General features: G+C 45.6%; 2 protein-coding genes and 1 non-coding gene across 4 annotated transcripts in view; 2 read left to right on the top strand and 1 right to left on the bottom strand.

The window, feature by feature from the left end:
- The window catches only part of HEATR4 (HEAT repeat containing 4), a 55,339-nt gene extending 44,975 nt beyond the window's left edge, over positions 1-10,364 (bottom strand). The window contains exons 1-2 of the mRNA XM_066277173.1: positions 9,481-10,364; positions 6,858-7,048 (exon numbers count right to left, since the gene is read on the bottom strand). Coding sequence (XP_066133270.1) covers positions 6,858-7,048; positions 9,481-10,364 — 1,075 coding nt within the window. The remainder of the gene's footprint in view (positions 1-6,857; positions 7,049-9,480) is intronic.
- A 10,354-nt stretch (positions 10,365-20,718) lies between these two features.
- Positions 20,719-26,107, top strand: part of LOC136335936 (peroxisomal succinyl-coenzyme A thioesterase-like) — a 31,211-nt gene continuing 25,822 nt past the window's right edge. The window contains exons 1-2 of one of the 2 annotated variants that reach the window (XM_066277175.1): positions 20,719-21,422; positions 24,904-25,106. In XM_066277175.1, coding sequence (XP_066133272.1) covers positions 20,837-21,422; positions 24,904-25,106 — 789 coding nt within the window. In that variant the 5' untranslated portion in view covers positions 20,719-20,836. The remainder of the gene's footprint in view (positions 21,423-24,903; positions 25,107-26,107) is intronic. The other variant, XM_066277176.1, reaches the window with a different exon arrangement.
- TRNAA-AGC (transfer RNA alanine (anticodon AGC)) lies at positions 22,385-22,460 on the top strand. The gene has a single exon. It is a non-coding gene; the product is annotated as a tRNA-Ala (tRNA).

The raw sequence follows: 26,107 nt of genomic DNA, 5'->3' as shown, positions 1-26,107 counted from the left end.
AATTGTAGCTGTTTTAGAACACCAAAATAAAAAGAAAGGGAAGCCTGAGTTAAGCAGAAATCAGTGCGCTTATTGTAAAGAAGAAGGACATTAAAGACTCTCCAAAGCTAAAAGGAAAGTCATAGCAGACCCCAAGAGTCCTTAATCTAAACGAGGACTAACGGGGCCAGGGCTCCATACCTGTTAGCCCCCAGGAGCCCAAGGTAACTTTACAAGTAGGGGGCTACCTGGTAGACTTCCTCATTGACACCGGAGCTTCTCACTCGGTTCTCACTGCCCCCTCTGACTGCTCTCAGGGGAGCAAGTACCCATACAAGGTGCTCCCGGGAATTCGATTCTTTGTCCACAGACTTCATGGCGGACTGTCAACTTAGGAGACAATACTGTCACCCATTCCTTTCTGGTCATTCCGAACTGTCCTTATCCTTTACTTGGAAGAGACTTGTTAAGAAAACTGAAGGCTACCATCTCTTTTAGTCATAACTCTGCTGGATTCCACGCTGAGGCTGATAGCAAGGTGTGGCTTATGTTCACTTGCCCTTTGTCAGGGAATATCTATTTATTTTATTTTTTGTGACAGAGACAGAGAGAGACAGAGAGAGGGACAGATAGGGACAGACAGACAGGAAGGGAGAGAGATGAGAAGCAATTCTTCGTTGCGACACCTTAGTTGTTCATTGATTGCTTTCTCATATGTGCCTTGATGGGGGGGAGGGGGGCTACAGCAGAACCGCGTGACCCCTTGCTCGAGCCAGTGACCTTGGGTCCAAGCTGGTGAGCTTTTTGCTCAAATCAGATGAGCCCTCGCTCAAGCTGGTGACCTCGGGGTTTCGAACCTGGGTCCTCCATGTCCCAGTCCAATACTCTATCCACTGTGCTATTGCCTGGTCAGGCAGGAATATCTATTAAATGTAGATACTAAGGAAGAACAAGAAGTTTCAAATGACTATTTAACAGACTTACAGCATAGATTACCTTCAGTTTGGGCGGAAACCAAACCACCTGAGCTTGCAAAGCATCAAGCCCCAGTAGTTGTTCAGCTTACTGCAAGTGCCATCACCATATGGGTGAAACAATACCCTGTGTCAAAGGAAGCTAAAAAGGGAATACCCCCCCCACCATGTTTAGAGACGATTAGAAGCTGGTATTCTTGTTCCTTGCCTTTAATGCCTGTTCAGAAGCTAGGTACCAAGGACTATCATCCAGTTCAGGACTCACGGGAAGTAAATAAGCAGGTTGAGACAATACACCCAACTGTGCTTACCCCTACATTCTCTTAAGTCTACTGTCACCAGACTTGAAATTTTACAGTCTTTGATTTAAAAAATGCTTTCTTCAGTATTCCCCTGGCCCCTGTACATCAGCCCATCTTTGCCTTCAAGTGGAATGACCCAGAGGCAGGCATTTCAGGACAACTATCCTGGACCACATTGCCACAAGGCTTCAAGAATTCACCGACCTGCCCCCCCCTTTTTTTACAGGGACAGAGAAAGAGTCAGAGAGAGGGATAGACAGGGACAGACAGGAATGGAGAGAGATGAGAAGCATCAATTATCAGTTTTTCACTGTGAGACCTGAATTGTTCATTGATTGCTTTCTCATATGTGCCTTGACCACGGGCCTTCAGCAGACCGAGTAACCCCTTGCTCGAGCCAGTGACCTTGGGTCCAAGCTGGTGAGCTTTTGCTCAAACCAGATGAGCCCGTGCTCAAGCTGGTGACCTCGGGGTCTCGAACCTGGGTCCTCTGCATCCCAGCCCGACACTCTATCCACTGCACCACCACCTGGTCAGGCTCACAGAGCCTCTTTGATGAAGCATTACATCAGGACCTGCTCACCTTCCGCCAAGAACATCCAGAGTGCACGCGGCTGCAGTACGTAGATGATTTGCTTCTAGCTGTGGAAGTGGAGGTAAGCTGCTGGACAGCCACTAAGGGTCTTTCACAAACACTGCAGACTCTGAGGTATCAAGTGTCAGCTAAACAGGCACAACTCTGCACCTCCAAGGTGACCAATCTAGGCTCCCACATTGAGGTGGGGAAGCACACTCTCTCCTCCAGTCGTATAGAGGCAATCCTTCGGATCCCAACCCCCACTAGCAAGAGAAAAGTCCAAGAATTTCTCAGGGCAGTTAGATACTTCAGGTTGTGGATCCCTAGGTATGCAAAGATAGCCGAGCCTTTATACTCCTGTACAGCAGGAATCCAAGAGTTAATTTGTATAGATAAGGAGCAAGAAGCTTTTGAAACCCTCAAAAAGGCCCTCACTGAGGCCCCTGCCCCGGCTCTGCCAGACATTACCAAGCCTTTCCAGCTCTTTGTTCATGAGAGCTGGGAATAGTGAAAGAGGTTTTAACCCAAATGCTAGGGCTGTGGCGCAGGCCTATTGCTTACCTCTCCAAGCAGCTGGACCCTGTTGCATCTGGATGGCCAAACTGTCTCAGAGCCATAGCAGCCACTGCCATACTAGTGAGAGAGGCAGATAAATTAACCATGGGGCAAGAACTATTCCTGATATCCCCACATGCAGTAGAGACTTTGCTTAGAGGAACTCTAGAAAGGTAGATGTCTAATGCTGAGATCATGCAGTATCAGGCTCTGCTCATAGATAAGCCTCAAATTAAGTTTGTCCAGACGCAAGCTATCAACCCGGCAAGCCTGATGCCTGATGCCTGACGGGGATCCAAGCATCTCCTTGCATGACTGCTCTGAAGTGCTAGACTCTGTTTAAATTGCAAGACCAGGCCTTACTGATGTACCCCTACCTAATGTGGAAGAACAGCTATTCACAGATGGCAGCAATTTTGTCCTAGATGGGGTTCGACATGCTAGAGAAGCTGGAATGACTCCTCATAAGACCATATGGGCCCAAGCCTTGCCCCACGGGACCGCGGCTCAGAGGGCAGAACTTTTCACTCTCACCCAGGTGTTAAGGTGGGCCAAAGGAAAGAAGGTCAATATCTACACCAGGGGTCTCAAACTCAACTCAGCATGTGGGCCACAAAGCAAGATCACAGCCGTTCGGCGGGCCGCACTAGGTCTACAAAAGGCAACTGTTACGCAACACTTTTCTCACTGCAGTTGAAAACAAAAAAAAAAATCAGTACAACAAGCACAATCGTACATGCAGTTTACTCAGTGTCACAAAACAACCAGAAACTGTAGTTCGCATCACAACTGCTGTTAACTAAGCTAATATCTAGCTAGGATGCTAGAGAAATGAAAAATACAAGTAGGCCCCTAGGCTTACTTAATTTTATCCAAAATATTTTGAACTTCGTGGATTAGTCTGCAGGCCGCACAAAATTGTTCGCGAGTTTGAGACCCCTGATTGACACTGACAGTAGGTATGCTTTTGCTACTGCTCATGTTCATGCAGCAATCTATCACTATAAGGAGAATTTTTGATGTCTGCTAGTAAGGACATTAAAAACAAAGAAGAAATTTTAGCCTTATTAGAAGCCATTTGGTTATCAGAGACTGTAGCCCTCATTCATTGCCCAGGACACCAGAAAGGGGACTGAATAGAGGCAAAAGGACATCGGGCAGCTGATCAAGCAGCCAAAGAAGTAGCCCTAAAACCAGTAGGGCCTTTAGAAACCTTAGTGACTTTACCAGAATTCTTGTTGCCAGACACCTTTTTATAACCAACTAGAAGAGGATTTGGCCAAAAGAACAGGAATGTCTAGAAATAAAGAAGGGTGGTTAGAGTTGCCAGACAAAAGCCCCTTCTTACCTGAAGCTCTAGGCAGAGAGATTATCAGCCAGCTACATCAAGCTACTGATCTAGGCCAAACTAAGCTAAGAGAATTCTTTAAGAAAAATTACTATTTTCCAGGTTTAGAATCTATTATAGAAAGCATGGTGTCCAACTGTTTACTCTGTGCTCAAGTAAATGCTAAACAAAATAGAAAAGTTGTAAAGAGAAATAGGGAAAGAGTAGCTTTCCCAGGTGAACATTAGGAGATAGATTTTACGGAAGTAAAGCCACCAGCACAGGGATATAAGTGCCTATTAGTCATTATTGACACCTTTTCAGGATAGGTAGAAGCTTTCCCTACTAGAAATGAGAGACTGCAGTAACAGTCGTTAAGAAGTTGCTGTATGAAATTATTCCCAGGTTTAGCTTGCCCATTAATATTGGGTCTAATTATAGGCCTGCATTTGTGTCTAAGGTCTCACAGTTAGTAGGAAAGGCCCTCAACATTAATTAAAAGTTACATTGTGCTTACAGACCTCAGAGTTCAGGATAAATCAAAAGAATAAATCAAATTCTTGAAAGAAGTCCTGACCAAATTCATTCTAAAAACTGGTAAAAATTGGGCCAACTTATTCCCCCTAATTCTGCTGAAAGCTAAATGCACACCCAACCAGGCAGGATTTACCCGGTATAAAATTGTATTAGGCAGGGCAACACCCCTTTTACCTAAGCTGCCTTGGAGACCCCCTCATGGACGGTTCAGATGGATCCCACCAACCCCTGTAAGTTGACCCTGAGAAGGACAACATGCCCTGCTCCAGCCGTAAACCGGAAGCTTGCTGGTCCATGCACAGCAGAAGCCTGAGGAACCTCGCCGTGGGACTCATAATTGAACTTTGGGAAGGGAGGGAAACTAAGGTCAAAGCCAGAATAAGTCATCTTAAGGTGTAATACATGTGCTGCTATGAGTCATACAGAAAAGGGTGTAAGTCCCTTAGTAAGGAGAGAAGCTACAAGGTAAATAAAAAGCATATATGTGCTCATAGCTGCCTCTATAGAATAACCTATAAATATTGGTCATGTGTCTAATAGGCTACTTAGAAAAAAGACACCTCCAAAAAAAGTATATATTAAAAAAGAATTACTTATTACTGACAGTCCTCACTGAAGGTTAAGGTTTTTGGAAATTCAGAATTCTAATTAACTAGAAAGGAATTATATTGTTTTAATAATAAAAAATATAAAGTATAAAGGTACTACTGAAAGAAAAAAGTAAACTGTTATAAAATCTAGTTATTTCTAAATAGATAAGGAAGTTCATAAAAGTTGAAAGTTTGTGTAAGTTGCAGAAAGTTTGTGCAGGTTGTAGGTTTATTCAAGAGAGAATAAACTATCAAATTAATAGTAATCAGAAGTCATATACACCTATACAAGAAGATGGCAATGAAAATGAATCAATGATTTGATTAAAATTTAATTAAAACCAGTAGGGAATGAAATGTAGAAAAGAAAAGTCTCGCCTGACCAGGCGGTGGCGCAGTGGATAGAGCATCGGACTGGGATGCGGAAGGACCCAGGTTCGAGACCCCGAGGTCACCAGCTTGAGTGTGGGCTCATCTGGTTTGAGCAAGGCTCACCAGCTTGGACCCAAGGTTGCTGGCTCCAGCAAGGGGTTGCTCGGTTTGCTGAAGGCCTGCAGTCAAGGCACATGTGAGTAAGCAATCAATGAACAACTAAGGTGTTGCAACACGCAATGAAAAACTAATGATTGATGATGCTTCTCATCTCTCTCTCCGTTCCTGTCTGTCTGTCCCTGTCTATCTCTCTCTCTGATTCACTCTCTGCCTCTGTAAAAAAAAAAAAAAAAAGTAAATAAATAAATAAAAAGTCTCTTAGGATAAATAACTTTCAGCAGAACTTACTTTCTCTAAAACAAAGAGACTTTCAGCAGAACTTACTTTTTTCTAAAAGACGCTACCCCTGGCCTTGAGGCTGGTTTCCCAGGCTGTGGTCTTGGGATAGTTCCGCAAGGTTGCAAATGTTCCCAGAATGTTTCTCCCTGAATTAATCTTATAAACATTGTAAAAGAGCTTGTTTCACTGCTTTGTTTTACTGCTAGGCTTCCCCTCCTCCCCATTCCCCAATCAGTGTGTAATTTTGTCTTTTTTAAAAGCTAGCCTCAAACTGTGTTCAGGGCCACATGATTTGAATGACTTAGGTCTCCGCCCAGTTGCCGGCTTTAAAATAAAGATTCCTTAATTTGGCTACTTAATTGTGTGGCAAAATGTCTGTTTCTTGCTGTTCTGATTCAATAGTAGGAAGAGGTTAAGCCAAGATTTAAACTCCATTCTGCCTGACTCAAAAGCCTGTGATTCTTTTTTCCAATACAGATATTCCCCCACTGGGGTAATATCTCAAAATGAGAGCAGGGAGAAGGGTGTATATATAGAGAGGTAGGGGCTCTGGCTGGTTGGCTTAGTGGTAGAGCATCGGCCTGGCATGTGGATGTCCCGGGTTTGATTCCCTGTCAGGGCACACAGGAGAAGCACCCATCTGCTTCTCTACTCCTCCCCCTCTTGCTTCTCTCTCTCTCTCTCTCCCTCTCCTGCAGTCATGGCTCAATTGGAGCGAGTTGGCCCCAAGCACTAAGGATGACTCCATGGCCTCCACCTCAGGCACTAAGAAGAGCTGGGTTGCTAAGCAACAAAGCAAGGTCCCCAGGTGAGTAAAGCATTGCCCCCTAGTGGGCTTGCTGGGTGGATCCCAGTCCAGTTGCATGTGGGAGTCTGTCTCTGCCTCTGCTCTCCTACTGTCAATTAAAAAAACAAAAGAGAGAGAGATAAAGAGAGAGGTGGGTTGTTCCCAAAGCCAAATCTTGTTTGCTTTACAATCCCACCCTCCACTGCCTCCTTCGTAAAATAGAGGGATAGAGAAAGAGGGAAGAGGGAGAACAGTTTTCTCCCCACCTGATACTGGCCCTCCCCCAACCCTCCTGGCAAAAAAACTAAACAGCTCCTGTGCAAGTAACCAGGGAATTTACATAAACACCTGGGTCATCCAGGGCCTCATTCACCCACAGCTATTTCATCCTCCAGCCCCTTCCACCTCCCCATTCCCTGTCTACCTCAGCTCCCACCACAGGGCCCCAGCTCTATTACCAAAGTAAATATCCTGTTCAAAGGTGTTGTTGGTGGAGTAAGCAAACTTTCCAGTGCAGGGAGTCACTTGCCATAAGTATCTCTGCTTTGGTCGCTGGCAGACGGTCCTCTTCCCTTTGAAAGCCTCAGTGGCCTTATTGTTGAAGGACATAGTTTCCACTCTCTGTGCTTGTGGCAAATAATTGGGCAATCTTGGCAGGAGTGAGAGAGGGAAGGAGAGAAGGTAGAAAGGTAGGAGATGGACCTCATCCTTCCACCAGATCCACAGCTCACTCCCTTTCCTTTTTTTTTTTTTTTTGTATTTTTCTTAAGTTGGAAACGGGGAGGCAGTCAGACTCCCGCATGCGCCCGACCGGGATCCACCCGGCATGCCCACCAGGGGGCGATGCTCTGCCCATCTGGGGTGTTGCTCTGCTGCAACCAGAGCCATTCTAGTGCCTGAGGCAGAGGCCTCAGTGCCTGGGCCAACTTTGCTCCAGTGGAGCCTCGGCTGCGGGAGGGGAAGAGAGAGACAGAGAGGAAGGAGAGGGGTAGGGGTGGAGAAGCAGATGGGCGCTTCTCCTGTGTGCCCTGGCCAGGAATTGAACCTGGGACTCCTGCATGCCAGGCCGACGCTCTACCACTGAGCCAACCAGCCAGGGCGAGTTTTTTTTTTTTTAATTCATTTTAGAGAAGGTTGGGGAGGAGCAGGAAGCATCAACTCCCATATGTGCCTTGACTGGGCAAGCCCAGGGTTTCGAACCAGCGACCTCGGCATTCCAGGTCGACGCTTTTATCCACTGCGCCATCACAGGTCAGGCCCTTTCCTTTTTAAGCTCAGCTCATACACACACAAGCACTTAAAGAACACCTGTCTTTAACCATCGGCCTTGCTTCCAAGGTGACAGTTGAATATGGAGCTGCCAGAAGGACCTGTCTGCAGCTACCTTCCCTCTCCCCTGGTGGAGCCACCCTTCTGCAGCCACTGGACAGCTCAGTAGAGTGACCATCCTCCTAGCATTACCCTTCTTTAACATTGGTGCCCTTAGAGGTTGCATGGATTTGGGGAAGGAAACCCACCTCCTACATTACCTCAATTTATTATGTGTGTGATTATTTAATGTCTGTCCATCCCAGTGGGCGGACTGTAAATGCCCTAAGGATAGGTCCGTGTCTATTTCATTTACGTTGCATTCCTAGGACTTTGCAGAGTAACTGGAAAGTAGTGGGATTGCAATTTATATTTTTCTTTCTTTCTTTTTTTTTAGAGAGAGGTAGAGAAAGGGACAGACAGACAGGAAGGGAGAGAGATGAAAAGCATCAACTTGTTGCGGCACCTTAGTTGTTTACTGAATGCTTTCTCATATGTTCCTTGGTGGGGGGGGGCTCCAGCCAAGCTACTTTCCCCTTGATCAAGCCAGCGACCTTGGGCTCAAGCCAGTGATCATGGGGTCATGTATATGATCCTACACTCAATCTGGCGATGCGGCATTCAAGTTGGCGAGCCCACGCTCAAGCTGGCAAACTCAGGTTTTAAACTTGGGTCCTCAGCGTCCCAGGCTGACACTCTTATCTTCTGCACCACCTCCTGGTCAAGGGCAATTTATATTTTTCTAATAAATACATACATACATACATACATAAGTTTCCACTTACTCTTTTGGGAATTGGAGATATTATAAATACCTCCAGTCTTCCCTCTACCTATAAATGAGAAGGAAGCAAGCTGAGAAATGCACAGCTATCCCCTTCCCTCAGGTTCTTTACTTCTCTGTCCTGCTGCCAGTCAGTGTTTGAGTCAGTGACATGCTAACTCCTTATTCACAGGGAGGCAGGACCAAACCTCAGAGCCACGAGGGCTCTGCCTTCCTTATTCTCACCACGGACACATTTCTGGGAGCACCTGAATAGTAACTGGCTCAGTAGAGAGGGAAGGGCTAAGAACCCTTGAAAGGCAGTGGATTTAAAAAGGGAGTGATCCCCCTGGCCAGTTGGCTCAGCGGTAGAGCGTTGGCCTGGCGTGTGGGGGACCCGGGTTCGGTTCCCGGCCAGGGCACATAGGAGAAGCGCCCATTTGCTTCTCCACCCCCCCTCCTTCCTCTCTGTCTCTCTCTTCCCCTCCCGCAGCCAAGGCTCCATTGGAGCAAAGATGGCCAGGGTGCTGGGGATGGCTCCTTGGCCTCTGCCCCAGGTGCTAGAGTGGCTCTGGTCGCGGCAGAGCGACGCCCCAGAGGGGCAGAGCATCGCCCCTGGTGGGCGTGCCGGGTGGATCCCGGTCGGGTGCATGCGGGAGTCTGTCTGACTGTCTCTCCCCATTTCCAGCTTCAGAAAAATACAAAAATAAATAAATAAATAAATAAAAATAAAATAAAAAGGGAGTGATCAAGGGGACATGTCTGGAGACATCTTTGGTTGTCACAACTGGAGAGGACCAGTGACATCCAGAGGAATGCTGCTAAACATCCTATAATACACAGAGTAGCCCCTACAACGAAGAATTGCCCAACCCAGAATGTCAGTAGTGCCGAGGCTGAAAAACCTTACTGTACAGAGATGCGGAGAGCAGGTTGGCAGTGGAAAACACAAGAGGTTGATAGGAGAGTGTAGGCCCTCCCAGGACATGTCTGAGGCCCAGCCAGTCTACCTATAATAAACAGGAAGCAGCAGCTCTGACTCCTGTTTTTTCGGGGTGGGCAGGATGACACTTCGATCCTCAAACTCTGCTGTCTCTTCTTCCTCCAGCTGTTTCAAGAGCTCCAGGTCACTGGCAGAAGTGAGCTCATCCCGGATGTGGCTCCAGTCATATTGCTGGTGCAAGAAGCTCTGCCACTTGTTGGGGGCTACCCCAGGTCTTAGAGGACGCTTGTTCTGGATCCATCGGGCGGTGCGCTTGTTCAGCTTTTCCAGCACGACAGCCTCCCAGGCTCTGGCCTCCTTCTCGTGGGGTGGAAGCCAGGCTTCCCTCTTCTCCAGGCTCATCTCTGGAGGAAGTGACAGACTCAGCATTTCTGGATCCCTGCAGGGATCAAGGATATGAGGGTGAGGTGTTTCCTGCACTATGCTGACTGACTTCAGCTTCTTCAGCTTCTTCTTAGGACTGACAGAGCTTTCTGTTTTCACAGCCTGGGAGCTGACTCTCCCAGAGGGACCTGAAGAACCCCAAACCTTGGAGCGGGCAGGTTTCTCAGGTCGGGCCTTCCCGCTGCGAGGAGGTTGGATGATGCCATCTGTGTTGTAAAGGTGGGTAAAGCTGTATTGGTTGTAAGGAATGCTGGGTAGCCCTCGCTGCCACACCACCTCCTGAGAGAAGGTAAGGTTTGAAGCGGCCTTTTTCAAATATTGGTTCTTGCGGTGTGCACAGTACTGTGGGCTGAAGTGAAACACGGGAGGCACGCTGGAGACAGAGGCACACTCCTCCCCGTTTCTGGGATGGATGTAGGAGAAAACCATGCCCCACTGCAGCCGTGGGGGGAGTGATTGATGGAGACAGTGAGGGGAAAAGGTCTTTCCCTTTGGGGCCCTGGCCATCGTTTTCCAGCAAATGCTTCCTTCCGCACTGCCTGGTCCAAAGGCAGAACCTGGGGGCATAACCTGTTCAAGGGATGAGAGGAACTGGTGAGAGCTCTAGGTCAACAGAAATCGGTAACCCATAGCTATACAGAAAGAAATGAACTGGGAAGATAGATGGGAGGAGGGGGAAAGTAGTGTGAATTAGAAGGACAAAAGAAAGAAAAGGTGCAACATTTTAAATATTCCTTGTATCAGATCCTTTCTTCCAATCTCACACTTGTCCCTAAAGCTCAGCCCCTTGTCTCCTTATGAGGGATTACTACTTTTCAACACTATCCCATGCTTCCAGTTTTCCCTCAGGTGTTGATTTCTCTCTGTTCAAAGGCTTATAGCATAAAATTCCGACTACTTAGCCTGGCATTCGGGATTCTCCTTGAGTGTGAGCCCAGTTAGTGATCTTGTCCTGACATGTAACCTCTCGAGTCTCCCAGCTCTTCTCCAAGTATTCCTCCTTTCTCATAGTGGGGCTTCTGTCTGTGCCCTCTGTGGGAGACAAGCTGGCAAAGCCCTCACCGTTTAAGGCTTAGCCAAAGGCTAAGTTCTCCCACACACACCTCCATATTGGCTATGAAGCTGAGTATTTGTACTCATCCCATCCCTCCACTTCACTTGCTTGCTTAAGTTGCCAGAGGCAATTTACATGCCCTTCCTCTCACCCTTTGTTCTGATGTTCGTTGATTTCAGTTATCATGGTGGGGGGGATTCCTGTTTATGCCTCAGGTGTGTGACTTTGTATCTGAGACTTCCTTATTTGTATAAGTGCTTCCTTAATTGCATATGGCTCTGCACTATATAATAAAGCAGCCGGGGGTTTGCTTTTGCTCTGGCTTGCCATCAACTTTCAGAGGCCTCCTATTACCTTTTTTTTTTTTTTTTTTTTTTTTTTTTTTTTTTCTTTTTTTTTTACCTTTTTTTTCTGAGTTTATTTCTTCAATCTGCACTGTTCTCACTCAGGACCTGGATAGTCACTAGCAGTGCTGGCCCATGGCAGCCCTCTATAGGAAATAGCTTTTTCCCCACACTTGATGCACACTCTATCCATTCTTCTAGGCAGCTCAATTACTGCCTGATCTTAACTCTTCCTTGATCTATTCCAGGGGTCCTCAAACTATGGCCCGTGGGCCACATGCGGCTCCCTGAGGCCATTTATCCGGCCCCTGCCGCACTTCCAGAAGGGGCACCTCTTTCATTGGTGGTCAGTGAGAGTACTGTATGTGGAGTACTATATGTGGCAGTGCCGCAAAGCACGGCGTAGCTCACATACAGTACTACTTCCAGTGACGCAGGACGCATGCATCATGGCTCCGGAAGCGCATCATATCACTTGTTACGGCTAGCAGTGACAAATATGGAACCGGACATTAACCATCTCATTAGCCAAAAGCAGGCCCGTAGTTCCCATTGAAATACTGGTCAGTTTGTTGATTTAAATTTACTTGTTATTTATTTTAAATATTGTATTTGTTCCCGTTTTGTTTTTTTTACTTTAAAATAAGATATGTGCAGTGTGCATAGGGATTTGTTCATAGTTTTTTTTTATAGTCCGGCCCTCCAACGGTCTGAGGGACAGTGAACTGGCCCCCTGTGTAAAAAGTTTGGGGACCCCTGATCTATCCAGTCTTCCATGTTATACACAAATTTATATATTACTTCTAGCCCATCCCAGTTACTTTAACTTTTAATCCTGTGACACCTCATGTTATTAAATATGTTAAATATGTGGTTCTGGCTCTGGCCAGTTGGCTCAGTGGTGGAGTGTTGGCCCTGTGTGTGGATGTCTCAGATTCGATTCCCAGTCAGGGCACACAGGAGAAGTGGCTATCTACTTCTCCACCCCTCTCTCTCTTCCTTCTCTCTCCCCCTTCTGCAGCCATGGCTCGATTGGTTTGAGTGCATCAGCCCCAGGCACTGAGGATGGCTCCATGGAGTATCCACCTCAGGTGCTAAAAATAGCTCAATTGCAAGCATGATTCCAGATGGGCAGAGCATCAGGCAGAGCATTTGCCCCAGATGGGAGTTGCTGGGTAGATCCCAGTCAGGGCATATATATAGGAGACTGTCTCTCTTTTTCCCCTCCTCTCAACTTGAAAAAGAAAGAAGAGGAAAAATAATGCAGTATCAACTCCACCCACAGATTCTGAAGTTCTCAGGTAGCACCCAAGAGGGTATAGTCAGCTTCTGAGAATGTTCGTTAGATATTGTTAAAGAACCCTCTGTGTCAAGATCACCTGAGCAGCTTGTTAAAAAGGCATATTTTATGGATTCAGTAGGCTACAAGTGAGGCCTAGGAAACTGAATTTTAATAAGCTCTCAGAGTTTTTTATACACATGAAAGAAACCAGAGCCTGAGAGGTATCTGTGGGATGTATGAAAGAAGCTTGGTTGGTGGGAAGGGTGGGATCAGGGACCACAGCCTCTTAACCTGATTTGTTTCAAATTCCCACTTTCATTTCTCTCTACTTTCTATTTCCTATTCCTTGCCATGCAGTCACACAAATACACTGCTCTATGCTGTCTCCTGAAATTACTCAGGAAACTGCCAGATGATCTGTTCTTATTCCATTTTTTTTCTCACTTTTTAGTGAGCCAGTGGGCTGCGTGGACTCAGGAAAAAGTTACAGAGGCAAAAGAAGGGCCCTTGGATCTTAGGAGAAAGAAAGCAAGGCTATATGTGCCTGGGGGAAGGCGAGGGGAAAAGAGTAGGGGGTGCTTCAGAGAGAGCATGCTGAGGAGGGGGTGGGGAAAGCCGCGTGGGAGAGGGTGAGAGGATAAGATGATGAGAAGGTGAGAGATAGAGAAAAAGCAAAAGAGAGGAGAGAGAGAGAAAGTGTGCTGTTCTTGTTTTTATCATATAGATTTCAAAACTGAAGCCCAGGGAGGAGAGACATGACTAAGATCATAGTACTGGTTAGCACCTGTAGCAATACTGACTCTTTTTTTTTTTTTTTTTTTATTTATTCATTTTTTAGAGAGGAGAGGGAGAGACAGAGGGAGAGAGAGGAGAGACAGAGAGAGAGAAGGGGGGGAGGAGCTGGGAGCATCAACTCCCATATGTGCCTTGACCAGGCAAGCCCAGGGTTTCGAACCTGCGACCTCAGCATTTCCAGGTCGACGCTTTATCCACTGCGCCACCACAGGTCAGGCAATACTGACTCTTTTGACCCCTACTCCTGAAATATAGGGGAAAAAAAGGCTCTTAGCGTAATTTTTTAGCAGAACTTACTTTTTCTTTTTTTTATTTTATATCTTTTTATTTTTTACAGAGACAGAGTGAGTCAGAGAGAGGGATAGACAGGGACAGACAGACAGAAACGGAGAGAGATGAGAAGCATCAATCATTAGTTTTTCATTGTGTGTTGCAACACCTTAGTTGTTCATTGATTGCTTTCTCATATGTGCCTTGACCGCGGGCCTTCAGCAGACTGAGTAACCCCTTGCTGGAGCCAGCCACCTTGGGTTCATGCTGGTGGGCTTTTTGCTCAAACCAGATGAGCCCGCGCTGAAGCTGATGACCTCGGGGTCTCGAACCTGGGTCTTCCGCATCCCAGTCCGACGCTCTATCCACTGCGCCACCGCCTGGTCAGGCAGAACTTACTTTTTCTAAAAGACTCTCTACCTCTGGCCTTGAGGCTACCTTCCCAGGCTGTGTGGCCTTGGTCGGTTCTGCAAGGTTGCAGGTGTTTTCAGAATGTTTCTCCCTGGCCTGACCAGGCGGGGTGGCACAGTGGATAGAGTGTCAGACTGGGATGCAGAGGACCCAGGTTCGAGACCCCAAGGTCGCCAGCATGAGCATGGGCTCATCTGGTTTGAGCAAAAGCTCACCAGCTTGGACCCAAGGTCATTGGCTTGAGCAAGGGGTTACTTGGTCTGCTGAAGGCCTGTGATCAAGGTATTGTATAATATATATGAGAAGGCAATCAATGAACAACTAAGGTGTCGCAATGCGCATCGAAAAACTAATGATTGATGCTTCTCATCTCTCCGTTCCTATCTGTCTGTCCCTTTCTATCCCTCTCTCTGACTCTCTCTCTGTCTCTGTAAAGAAAAAAAGAAAGAAAGAATGTTTCTCCCTGAATTAATCCTATAGATAAACATTGTAAATGAGCTTGTTTCACTGCTTTGTTTTACTGCTAGGCTTCCCCTCCTCCTCATTCCCCAATCAGTGTGTAATTTTGTCTTTCAAAGCTGACTTCAAAGTGTGTTCAGGCTGCATGATTTGAATGACTTAGGTCTCCATGTGGCTGCTGACTTTGAATAGACTCCTTTAAATTTGAACTTTGGTGCAGAGAACGTCTGTATACTCTTACTGGTTTTGCTACAACAATCCAAAATCTTTTCATCTACTTCAAACTACCTCTTCTTCAGATGAGCTAATAGGCTCCTTTTAGATACCAGTAAAGCAGCAATGTTTTTGAACTTACCTTCAAAATGGCCTCCCACAACACAGTCTTCAAAGGGAAGCAAGATTCTGCATCTTAAACCTTTCTTAGTTTCCTAGGTTCCAAAAGTGTTTATATTGATTACTAGGCAACCACCACTTTAGAATTCCAAGTCTACTCACAGAACTTCAGGATTCAATCAAGGGGTATTTTCAGCTACTTATTAAATTTCCTTCGTGAGCTGAGCTTTTGGAAATTGCATTGTACATACTGACTGGTGGCAAAATGGATTTCTTGGTCATTCTTTGAAAAATTATAGACCTACACAGACCTCTGAGTCTATGTAGCCAAATATTTTCCCCTCACAGGGGTTCATAAGTCCTACAGAGAAAAATGCAAAGCAGGGAACACATGAACACCCAGCTCTGGCGTGCTTCAGATGATAGAACAGACGGTGACAGCGTCTGGGACCTTTCCCATCCCTTTCATCTCTGCCTCTACTTAACTGGCTCTGTCACATAGTTCCATCTCCCCTGCTCCCCAGATCCTAATCAGCAAATACCACTCTTTTTACAAGGGGACTCTTCAAGTCTTGTATTTTTTTTTTTCTTCATTTTTCTGAAGCTGGAAATGGGGAGGCAGTCAGACAGACTCCTGCATGCACCTGACCAGGATCCACCCGGCATGCCCACCAGGGGGCGATGCTCTGCCCATCTGGGGCGTCGCTCTGTTGCATCCAGAGCCATCCTAGCGCCTGAGGCAGAGGCCACAGAGCCATCCTCAGCGCCCGGGCCATCTTTGCTCCAATGGAGCCTCAGCTGCGGGAGGGGAAGAGAGAGACAGAGAGGAAGGAGAGGGGGAGAGGTGGAGAAGCAGATGGGCGCTTCTCCTGTGTGCCCTGCCTGGGAATCGAACCCGGGACTCCTGCACGCCAGGCTGACGCTCTACCACTGAGCCAACCGGCCAGGGCCAACTCTTGTATTTTTAATAGTAAAATTCGAGGCTTGCTGGCCTTCAGAAGTTCCCTTGTAAAAATAACTATTTTTCCTGACAGGAGGGAAGATTTCTGGACATAAGATTCTGTCTTTCTTTTTTTGGCAAAAGTTTTTATTGTCAGTGAAAGCTGTAAAGTTTATATGGAAATCTTTTTAAATTTTGTTAAATTTATTGGGTGACATTGATTAATAAGTTTACAATTCTATAATACATCATCTGTATGTAGCATTGTGTGCTCACCCCCCAAAGTCAGGTCCGCTTCCATCACCATGTTTTTATCTCCTTTATCCTCTTCAACCTAGATTTTGTCTTTCTAGTTTACTTGGGGCCATGCTTTTAAGCCACCTTGTACTGATCAAGCTGACTACTGACTTAAGTACCTGGAACCCTCACTAAAGAGTGAAAGGGTATGTTTTCTGAGATTAAAAGACTTATAAAAATTAAATAGTAGACCTTGGTTAAAGTTCCTCAAAAAATTACACAGAATTACCATGGGATCCAGCAATTCCACTTCTGGGTGCATAACCAAAAGAGTTAAAAGCAGCGGCTCATAGATATTTGTATACCCATTTTCAGAGCAGCATATTCACAACAGTCAAAAGGTATGATGGATGAGAAGATAAACAAAATGTGATATATATCAATAGAAGATTACTCAACCTTAAAAAGAAATGAAATTCTTTTTTTTTCTTTACAGAGACAGAGAGTCAGAGAGAGGGATAGATAGGGACAGACAGACAGGAACGGAGAGAGATGAGAAGCATCAATCATCAGTTTTTCGTTGCGACACTTTAGTTGTTCATTGATTGCTTTCTCATATGTGCCTTGACCATGGGGCTACAGCAGACAAGTAACCCCTTGCTCAAGCCTGAGACCTTGGGCTCAAGCTGGTGAGCCTTGCTCAAACCATATGAGCCCACGCTCAAGTTGGCGACCTCGCGGTCCTGAACCTGGGTCCTCTGCATCCCAGTCCGATGCTCTACCCACTGTGCCACCGCCTGGTCAAGCAAGAAATGAAATCCTTACATATGCTACATACAGTGTGTCCATAAAGTCATGGTACACTTTTGACCGGTCACAGGAAAGCAACAAAAGACGATAGAAATGTGAAATCTGCACCAAATAAAAGGAAAACCCTCCAGTTTCTGTAGGATGATGTGGTAGCATGTGCACATAAGCAGATGATGATGTAACACCGTGAATACAGTGGAGTAGCCCACGGCCATGCCAGTCGAGATGTGGACGGTACAGAGGAAAGTTCAGTGTGTTCTGTGGCTTGCTAAATTTGAATCCATGACCAAAGTGCAACGTGAATGTTGGCGCGTTTATAACAAAGCTCCACCACTAGGGATAACTTTACTCGGTGGGATAAGCAGTTGAAGGAAACCGGCAGTTTGGTAGAGAAACGCCGTTCTGGTAGGCCATCAGTCAGTGACGAGTCTGTAGAAGCTATATGGGATAGCTACCTAAGGAGCCCTAAAAAACCTGTGCGTGAGCCCACATAGAACTACACTGAATAAGTATGAAACTGGGAGGGCTTTCCTTTTATTTGGTGCAGATTTCACATTTCTATCGTCTTTTGTTGCTTTCCTGTGACCGGTCAAAAGTGCACCATGACTTTACGGACACACTGTATATGGATGAACCTGGAAGTCATGCTAAGTGAAATAAGAACAAATACTGTATGACTCCACTTATATGAGGTACCTAGAATAGTTAAATTTTTAGAGACTAACAGTGATTTACAGGGGTTAGGGGAAGGGAGAAACAGGAAGTTATTGTTTAAGGGGCACAGAGTTTGTTTGGGTAATGAAGTAGTTTGGGAGATAGATAGTGTTGTTGATTGTACAACAGTGTAAATGTACTTAATTAACTATACATTTAAGTGGTAAATTTTGAATGTGTATTAACAGTTTTTTTTAAACCCTCTTTAATTATAATAGCCATTTATTTTTCCTGACAGAAATACCGGAAACTCTAAAATTCTCACTTCTAACTATTGTATATGTATTCAGCCATTGATCCACTGACAAAATGTCAACATTCATGCATCAATATTGGTAGGGAAATATTAATAAGGCCACTTAATGTGCCCATCTTGCTTGTCCCACTTGTCCAAAATACAACCCAGGGAAACGTGTTTGCACTGCTCCTGGACATTTTAACTAGCCTGACGGACCATTTGAAGTTTGACAAAGGGATTTCATACAGCTTCCCTGTCTCACTGATAAAAATCTATCTTATTCATGGTGTGTATGTTTTTGGACTGGACTAAAGTTTTCCTTGAAGGCAGGCTATTAACTTTTCTGTGTCTTCTGTGGCTAAATTGCTTTTAGAAAAGATTATCCCTACCTGAGGAACCCATCTTGAACTTCATAGTGATCAGAAACCCCATTTTAGCAGTCAGGTGCTTTGACAAGTCTGTGCCTCAATCTCAGGTTTAGTTAAATGCACTAATTAAAACTCAACTGGAAAAATTTTTTGAGACACTTCAAATACTTTGGCCAGCCTGACCAGGCGGTGGCGCAGTGGATAGAGTGTCGGACTGGGATGCAGAGGACCCAGGACTGGGATGCAGAGGACCCAGGTTCGAGACCCCGAGGTCGCCAGCTTGAGTGTGGGCTCATCTGGTTTAAGGAAAAGCCCACCAGCTTGAACCCAAGGTTGCTGGCTCCAGCAAGGGGTTACTCGGTCTGCTGAAGGCCCGCGGTCAAGGCACATATGAGAAAGCAATCAATGAACAACTACGGTGTTTTGCAATGCGCAATGAAAAACTAATGATTGGCCTGACCTGTGGTGGCGTAGTGGATAAAGCGTCAACCTGGAAATGCTGAGGTCGCCGGTTCGAAACCCTGGGCTTGCCTGGTCAAGGCACATATGGGAGTTGATGCTTCCCGCTCTCCCTCCTTTCTCTCTCTCTCTCTCCTCTCTCTTTCCCTCTCTCTCTCCTTTCTAAAATGAGTAAATAAAAAAAATTTTTTTAAAAAGAAGAAAAACTAATGATTGATGCTTCTCATCTCTCTCCATTCCTATCTGTCTGTCCCTGTCTATCCCTCTCTCTGACTCACTCACTGTCTCTGTAAAAAATAAATAAAAATAAAAAACAAAAACAAAAACCTTGGCCAAAAGCATTGCCCTTGGTCCTTCCAAATCTCAGATTCACCGCCTTTGGAACTCATAAACTCTCACCCTTGAGATAGGCACAGGACACCCAATGCACCTGGCTTCTGCCTATTTGATCCACAGCTGATAAAAGGAAATATACCTCAGTATTATAAAGGCCTAATTGCTTCTATCAAAATTAACCCTGTTCTGGTAGAGTAATCTTCACTGTGTACTCCACAGAAATGGAGACCTTAAGCAGCACACTCTCCCCTTCCCGGGTCCATAAAAGAGCATTTCTCTCTTGTTTCTCTGGATCTTTGTACTGCATGTCCCAAATTGCAAGTTTTTGTTCTTTCCAAATAAACCCATTTTGCTAGAGAACTATCTGGCTTTCTGTTTTGTCAAGTGTGAAATAAAATGGGAGTCACTTTTATTATTATTATTATTATTATTATTTTTTGCATTTTTCTGAAGCTGGAAACAGGGAGAGACAGTCAGACAGACTCCCGCATGCGCCCGACCGGAATCCACCCGGCACGCCCACCAGGGGGCGATGCTCTGCCCACCAGGGGGCGATGCTCTGCCCATCCTGGGCGTCGCCATGTTGCGACCCTCCTGGGTGTCGCCATGTTGCGACCAGAGCCACTCTAGCGCCTGGGGCAGAGACCACAGAGCCATCCCCAGCGCCTGGGCCATCTTTGCTCCAATGGAGCCTTGGCTGCGGGAGGGGAAGAGAGAGACAGAGAGGAAGGAGAGGGGGAGGGGTGGAGAAGCAGATGGGTGCTTCTCCTGTGTGCCCTGGCCTGGAATCGAACCCGGGTCCTCCGCATGCTAGGCCGACGCTCTACCGCTGAGCCAACCGGCCAGGGCTGGAGTCACTTTTATTAAGGAGCTTTAAGATGGAGCCAAGAGGCCATTAAGATGGGTCTTATGTACAGCCTTACCAGAGAGAACATGAACTTCTGAACTGGGAAGAACTATAAATATTCTAGGATGCTTTAAGAACACATGCAGCTCCTCAAAGAGAGGGACTTTTTATTTAGCAATAGCTTTAGTGATGAATTATGTTTAGCCACGGTTAGCTTTCTGTCGCCAGCACCAATTTAAATTATTTATGTAAACCTTCCCTTTTGCCTTTTAAAATAACCCCTGATTTTTCTTCTCTGGCACACACTTTGAGTTGTTACCCGAATCATTGTGCACAGATTTTCAACTCCTTTAAATCCCTAATAAACATTTTCTGTATGATTTTTGCCTCCTGACAACTTAGGTTAACAATTTGAGGTCAGCAGGGGGCTTAAAGTTTATACAATTTGCAGATTTCTCTAATAAAAAGAATATAAAGTTATAAATGTAAAATCAAGTACAAGGTCTTTGAAGAGGCCTGAAGTTTGTTGCAGAAAAATAACAAACAAACAAAAAACCCACCACAGGGTGGAACACATAAGTTATGAAAAAGTAGGAAAAGGTGAAAAGTCCAGGATGAGAAGGAGATACCATTTGCTTAAATGATATAACATGAGAGCCCAATATATAATGAAATAATGTTCCCTCATTTGGCTGTTTTTATGCCTATAAAGAATGAAGCTGAGGTCCATATGCCAGGTCCTAAGTTGTGTGGACCCCCCAGCCAATTTCCTGACGTTTTGGGCTAGGTTCCTTTAGCGGCAACCCTGGTCCAGCCCACTGCACAGGCCAAAGAGCTTTTGAGAGGCAGAACAGGGAAATTCTTTCTCAGAGTGGACGTTTTTCAGCCTGGAGGCTTTGAGCAAGTTCACGTGATTGGCTACTGACTGGCAAGGCTGAGCTTACAAGCTGGATTTAGCGGACCGCTCTGCCCCACTAGACGCCCAGCCTGCAGACTGCAGCCTGCGGCTAGGATCTCTAACCGGTTCTACCTTCTTTCACATTCCAGTGGAGTTGATCAGAGGTCTGAAATCAAGTCGCAAAATGATGGCCTCATCTTCCCCTCTCCTGCGAGCGTTTGGACTCGGCCTCTGGAAGCCGAGGAGTTGGGTGTGTCTGCCGAAGTCTCCAAAGTTGAGGTCTAGTGGCCTGATTTCTTGGGTTTCTGGCCGGATGGCAGCAACGGTGTCGCTGGAGCCTGCGAGCTGCTGCCGTTGGGACGAGCCCGTGCGCATCGTCGTGCGCGGTCTGGCCCCGGAGCAGCCGGTCACGCTGCGCTCGTCCCTGCGCGACGAAAAGGACGTGCTCTTTCGTGCCCACACGCGCTACCGCGCCGACGCCGGTGGCGAACTGGACCTGGCGCGCGCGCCCGCGCTGGGCGGCAGCTACGTGGGGATTGAGCCCATGGGGTTCCTCTGGGCCCTGGAGCCCGAGAAGCCCTTAACGCGGCTGGTGAAGCGGGACGTGCAGACGCCCTTTGTCGTGGAGCTGCAGGTGCTCGACGGCCACGAGGGTGAGGGTGGGCGGCTGCTGGGCCGGGCGGTGCACGAGCGCCACTTCCTTGCACCCGGGGTGCGGCGGGAGCCAGTGCGCACGGGACGAGTGCGAGCCACGCTCTTTCTGCCCCCAGGTGAGTGACCCTTTTCAATTTCTTCCCGCTTTTTTACCTTCTCCACTTTTACGAAGGGATGGAAGTATTTCCTAAAGCTCGGGAGGGCCGTGGGGCCTTAAAGAGTCGAGACAGGAATGGAATGTCAGGGGACTGGAGAGGTGGCCCTGCCTCCAAACCTGAGAGGTCAAAAACAAACAAACAGACAAACAAAAAAACCCCACAAAAACTGAGAGGTCAATTAGACGATATCCAATTTTTTAATTAATTTCTATTTATTGTGTTAACATGGATTCAAGTGTCCCACTCAATTTAACACCCCCAACCACGTGCCCGCCATTACACCCACTTTGTCCCCCTAACTACCTCCCCACTTCCCTCTGGGATTTGCTGTCCTGTTATCTATATCTATGTGTTATGTGTATATAATTACACTAATCTCTTCACCTTCTCTGATCCCGTCCTCTCATCCCTTCTTCCCTCTGACAGGTGTCCCTCTGATTCCAGTAACCTTATCTCTACCTCTCTTCCGTTCCTCAGTTCACCATGTTCATTAGACTCCACATATAAGGGAGATCATACGATATTTTTCTTTCTCTGCCTGGCCTATTTAACTGAAGATATCCAAATTTTTTATTTTACTTAGTTTCTAAAAGATTTAATATTACTGATTTTAGAGAGAGAGGGAGCGAGATCATAGTTGCTTTACTTTAGTTGTTCATTGATTGCTTCTTCACTAGACAAACCTGGGGTTGGAACCAGGGACTTCAGCATTCCAGGTTCAGGCTCTTTTGGCCAAAACAGTTCAGACAACAGTTATAATTTTGAAAAATAAAACATTTCTGGAAAGTTTCAAAATTTTAATTTCTTAAGTTTTCTCAATTTTATAACTTTATAATTTCCAAAATATATTAAATTTAAGAAAATTAGTACCTGACCTCTGTTGGTGCAGTGGATAGAACATCAGTTCAAACCCCAAGGTCGCCCTGGCCGGTTGGCTCAGCGGTAGAGCGTCCGCCTAGCGTGCGGAGGACCCGGGTTCGATTCCCGGCCAGGGCACACAGGAGAAGCGCCCATTTGCTTCTCCACCCCTCCGCCGCGCCTTCCTCTCTGTCTCTCTCTTCCCCTCCCAAGGCTCCATTGGAGCAAAGATGGCCCGTGCGCTGGGGATGGCTCTGTGGCCTCCGCCCCAGGCGCTAGAGTGGCTCTGGTCGCAACATGGCGACGCCCAGGATGGGCAGAGCATCGTCCCCTGGTGGGCAGAGCGTCGCCACATGGTGGGCGTGCCGGGTGGATCCCGGTCGGGCGCATGCGGGAGTCTGTCTGACTGTCTCTCCCTGTTTCCAGCTTCAGAAATAAAAACAACAACAACAACAAAAAAAACCCAAGGTCACTGGCTTGAGTGCCAGGTCACTGGCTTGAATGTGGGATCATGGTTGCTGGCTTGAGCCCAAAGGTCACTGGCTTGAAGTCCAAGGTTGGTGGCTTGAGCAAGGGGTCACTGGCTCGACTGGAGCCAATCAAGGCATGTGTAAGAAGCAATCAGTGAACAACTAAAGTGATATAACTATGAGTTGATGCTTTTCCTTTCCTCTCTTGCTCTCTTAAAACAAACAAAAAAAAAGGAGCATGAAGGAGGAAGGCCTCTTACTATTAACGGAAAATCTTCTGTAATTAGATAATTTCTCCATTACAAAGAAAGCAATTGGCCGTGCTGGCCAGGTAGTTCAGCTGGTTAGACCATTATCCAGATATGCCAGGGTTGCGGGTTCAGTCCCTAGTCAGGGTACATACAAGAATCAACCAATGAATGTATATATCAGTGGAACAACAAATCAGTGTTTCTCACTCTCTCTTTCTCCCTTTCTCTTTCTCTAAAATTAATAAATAAAATTTTAAAAAATCAATTGGCTAATAAAAAAATAATTCCTATCAGGAACCAGGCAAACACAAAACTACATAGTTCATACCCTTAAAATTTGCCAAGATTTAGAAGTCTATTGCCAGTTATTAACAATTATGTAGAGGACTAGGAATTCACACTGCTAAAAGGAATGTACTCATTCATATCTACTCCTGGAAACAATGATTTACTTAGAAAGTTGACTGTATCATTCTGCTCTTGGTACATGTGACCAGGAGGTATTGTTTGTAACAGCAAAAAACAACTGGAAACAGCCCTAAAGTTCATCAACAGTAAAAGTGATGAGTTGAGGTTTATTTACAGCAGCAAAAGTGACCGAACTGCAACTACAAGTTTCAACATGAATGAATCCCAAAAAGTGTTGAGTGAAATAATCAAGTCCCCAAAGAATACATTCCATTTAATTCCATTTCGATAAAATTCAAAAATAGACACAATAAACAAAGACTGATTAGAGTACACACATAGGTGGTAATATGGTAAAGAAAAGCAAGAAAGGAAAATCCAGGACAGTGGAAAGAGAAAAAGGAGCAGATACTCAGGGGCCTTAGATACTTAGTAGAGTTATTTTTTTTAATGTTGGATATAGCGTTTGTTTTATTATTCTTTAATTTTGCATGTTAAATACAAAGTTTTAATGTAAATAGTGAAAATATCCAGTAAATAGAATCATACAGAGGATACAGCCTTTTGTCTAGCATAATACATTTGTGATTCATTTGTGTTGCCCCAAGTATCAGTAGCTCGTCCTTGTTTCTTAGTAGTACCCCATTATATGCGTGTATCACAGGTTGTTTATTCATTCACCACTCGAAGGACATTTGAGTTTCAAGTCTTCGATGATTATGAATAAAGTCACTGCAAACACCTGCATGCAAGTTTTTGTGTGAACACAAGTTTACATTTCTTATTTTAAATACGATTTTATTGATTGGTTTTTTAGAAAGAGGAGAGAGAGAGAAGGGGGTGTGTGTGGAGGAGTGGGAAGTATCAACTTGTAGCTGCTTCTTGTATGTGCCTTGACCGGGCAAGCCTGGGTCTCGAACCGGGGACCTCAGCATTCCAGGTTGACACCCAATCCACTGTGCCACCACACGTCAGGCAAAGTTTACATTTCTCATACCTGACAGTGAGATCACTGGATCACATGGTAAATGTATGTTTAATTTTAGCTGAAATAGCCCAACTGTTTTCCAATGTGACTGTATCTGTTAGCATTCACACCTGCAATGTATAGAGGCTCTGCACCCTCCCTAGCGTGTAGCACTGCTAGAGGGGCGGAGAGAGCAATGATTTTGCTGTTGTCATTGTCTGTAAATTTTTTTTTCTGTAAATTATTTTTAACCACAAAAGTAACACATAATCTTTCTAACATCTGTGGGACTACAGGCTCTGGGTGTAGAGAGGAATGTGATTTAGTCTATGCCATTGCCTGGACCTTTGAAGACCAGAGGTCTTTCATTATTTCTGGTTGTCAATAGAAAACTTTGACATTACCAAGTAGGGAGCAAATGGTTTTTGACATCCCTGTAAGGACTTTCGAGAATAATTTAGTTTTCTGTTTTGTTTCTTCCAAAGAACCTGGGCCCTTTCCTGGGATTGTGGACATTTTTGGAATTGGAGGTGGCCTTCTGGAATACCGAGCTAGTCTGCTGGCTGGGAAGGGTTTTGCTGTGATGGCTCTGGCTTACTATAACTATGACGACCTCCCCAAGGGCTTGAAGAACCTCCACCTAGAGTACTTTGAAGAAGCTGTGAACTACCTGCTTAATCACCCTCAGGTTGGAATTTCTCTACGTTTTGTGACCTATGTCTCAGGTCTCCTCTTCATAAATGTTCTTGGTTTTCAAGAACTGGACCAATTCGTGACAGCCACGCCCTACCCCCAATGCAGTACCTTTTTTAGTCACTTCTCATGGACAGTTTCTATGCAGTTATATATTACTATATTTCTTGCTAGTAAAGAGGTTCTTTTAGTTGGCATTTTGGAGTTTTAAATTGTAATTTTTATAATATTTCATAATGAGCCCAACACATTTTAGAACCCTGGGTTAGACACAGGAAGTAGAGGGAAAGGGGAAAGGAATCATTGCCTCCAGCTGGTCCTAGTTTAATGTTTGTGTCTCACAACCCTCTCTTCCTTGTGCCCCCTCTAAGAGCACAGAATTAAGGGTTGTTTTTCAAGATTTTATTTATTGATTTTAGAGAGAGGAAAGAGAGGAAGGTGGGGAAGAGTGGGAAGCATCAACTTGTAGTAGTTGCTTCTCGAATGTGCCTTTACCGGGCAAGCCCAGGATTTTGAACTGGCGACCTCAGCTTTTCAGCTTTCCAGGTCGACGCTTTATCCGCTGCACTGCCACCGGTAAGGCTGCACAGTATTGTTTAAAGGAGGAACTTGATGGCAAAGAACCTGGGTAATAGGAAATGTTTTGAGGGTTCTAGGCTCAGGATATCACAGGACCAGAAGATAATTTTTAAAAATAATTTATTTATTGATTTTATAGAGACAGGAGAGAGAGGGGAGCATGGAATGGGAAGTATCAACTCATAGTTGCTTCATCTTAGTTGTTCATTGCATGCTTGTTGTATGTGCCTTGACCAGGGAAGCCCAGGGTTTCGAACCAGCAACCTTGGCATTCTAGGCCAAAGATTTATCCCCTGCACCACCACAGGCCAGGCTTTTTTTTTTTTTTTTTAAGATTTTATTTATTCATTATAGAGAGGGGAGAAGGGGGAGGAGCAAGAAGCATCAACTCCCACATGTGCCTTGACCAGGCAAGCC

Source organism: Saccopteryx bilineata, chromosome 4 (genome assembly GCF_036850765.1).
Source record: "Saccopteryx bilineata isolate mSacBil1 chromosome 4, mSacBil1_pri_phased_curated, whole genome shotgun sequence".
In the NCBI taxonomy this organism is placed as follows: domain Eukaryota; kingdom Metazoa; phylum Chordata; class Mammalia; order Chiroptera; family Emballonuridae; genus Saccopteryx; species Saccopteryx bilineata.
This window is presented reverse-complemented; position numbering and strand designations above follow the sequence as displayed.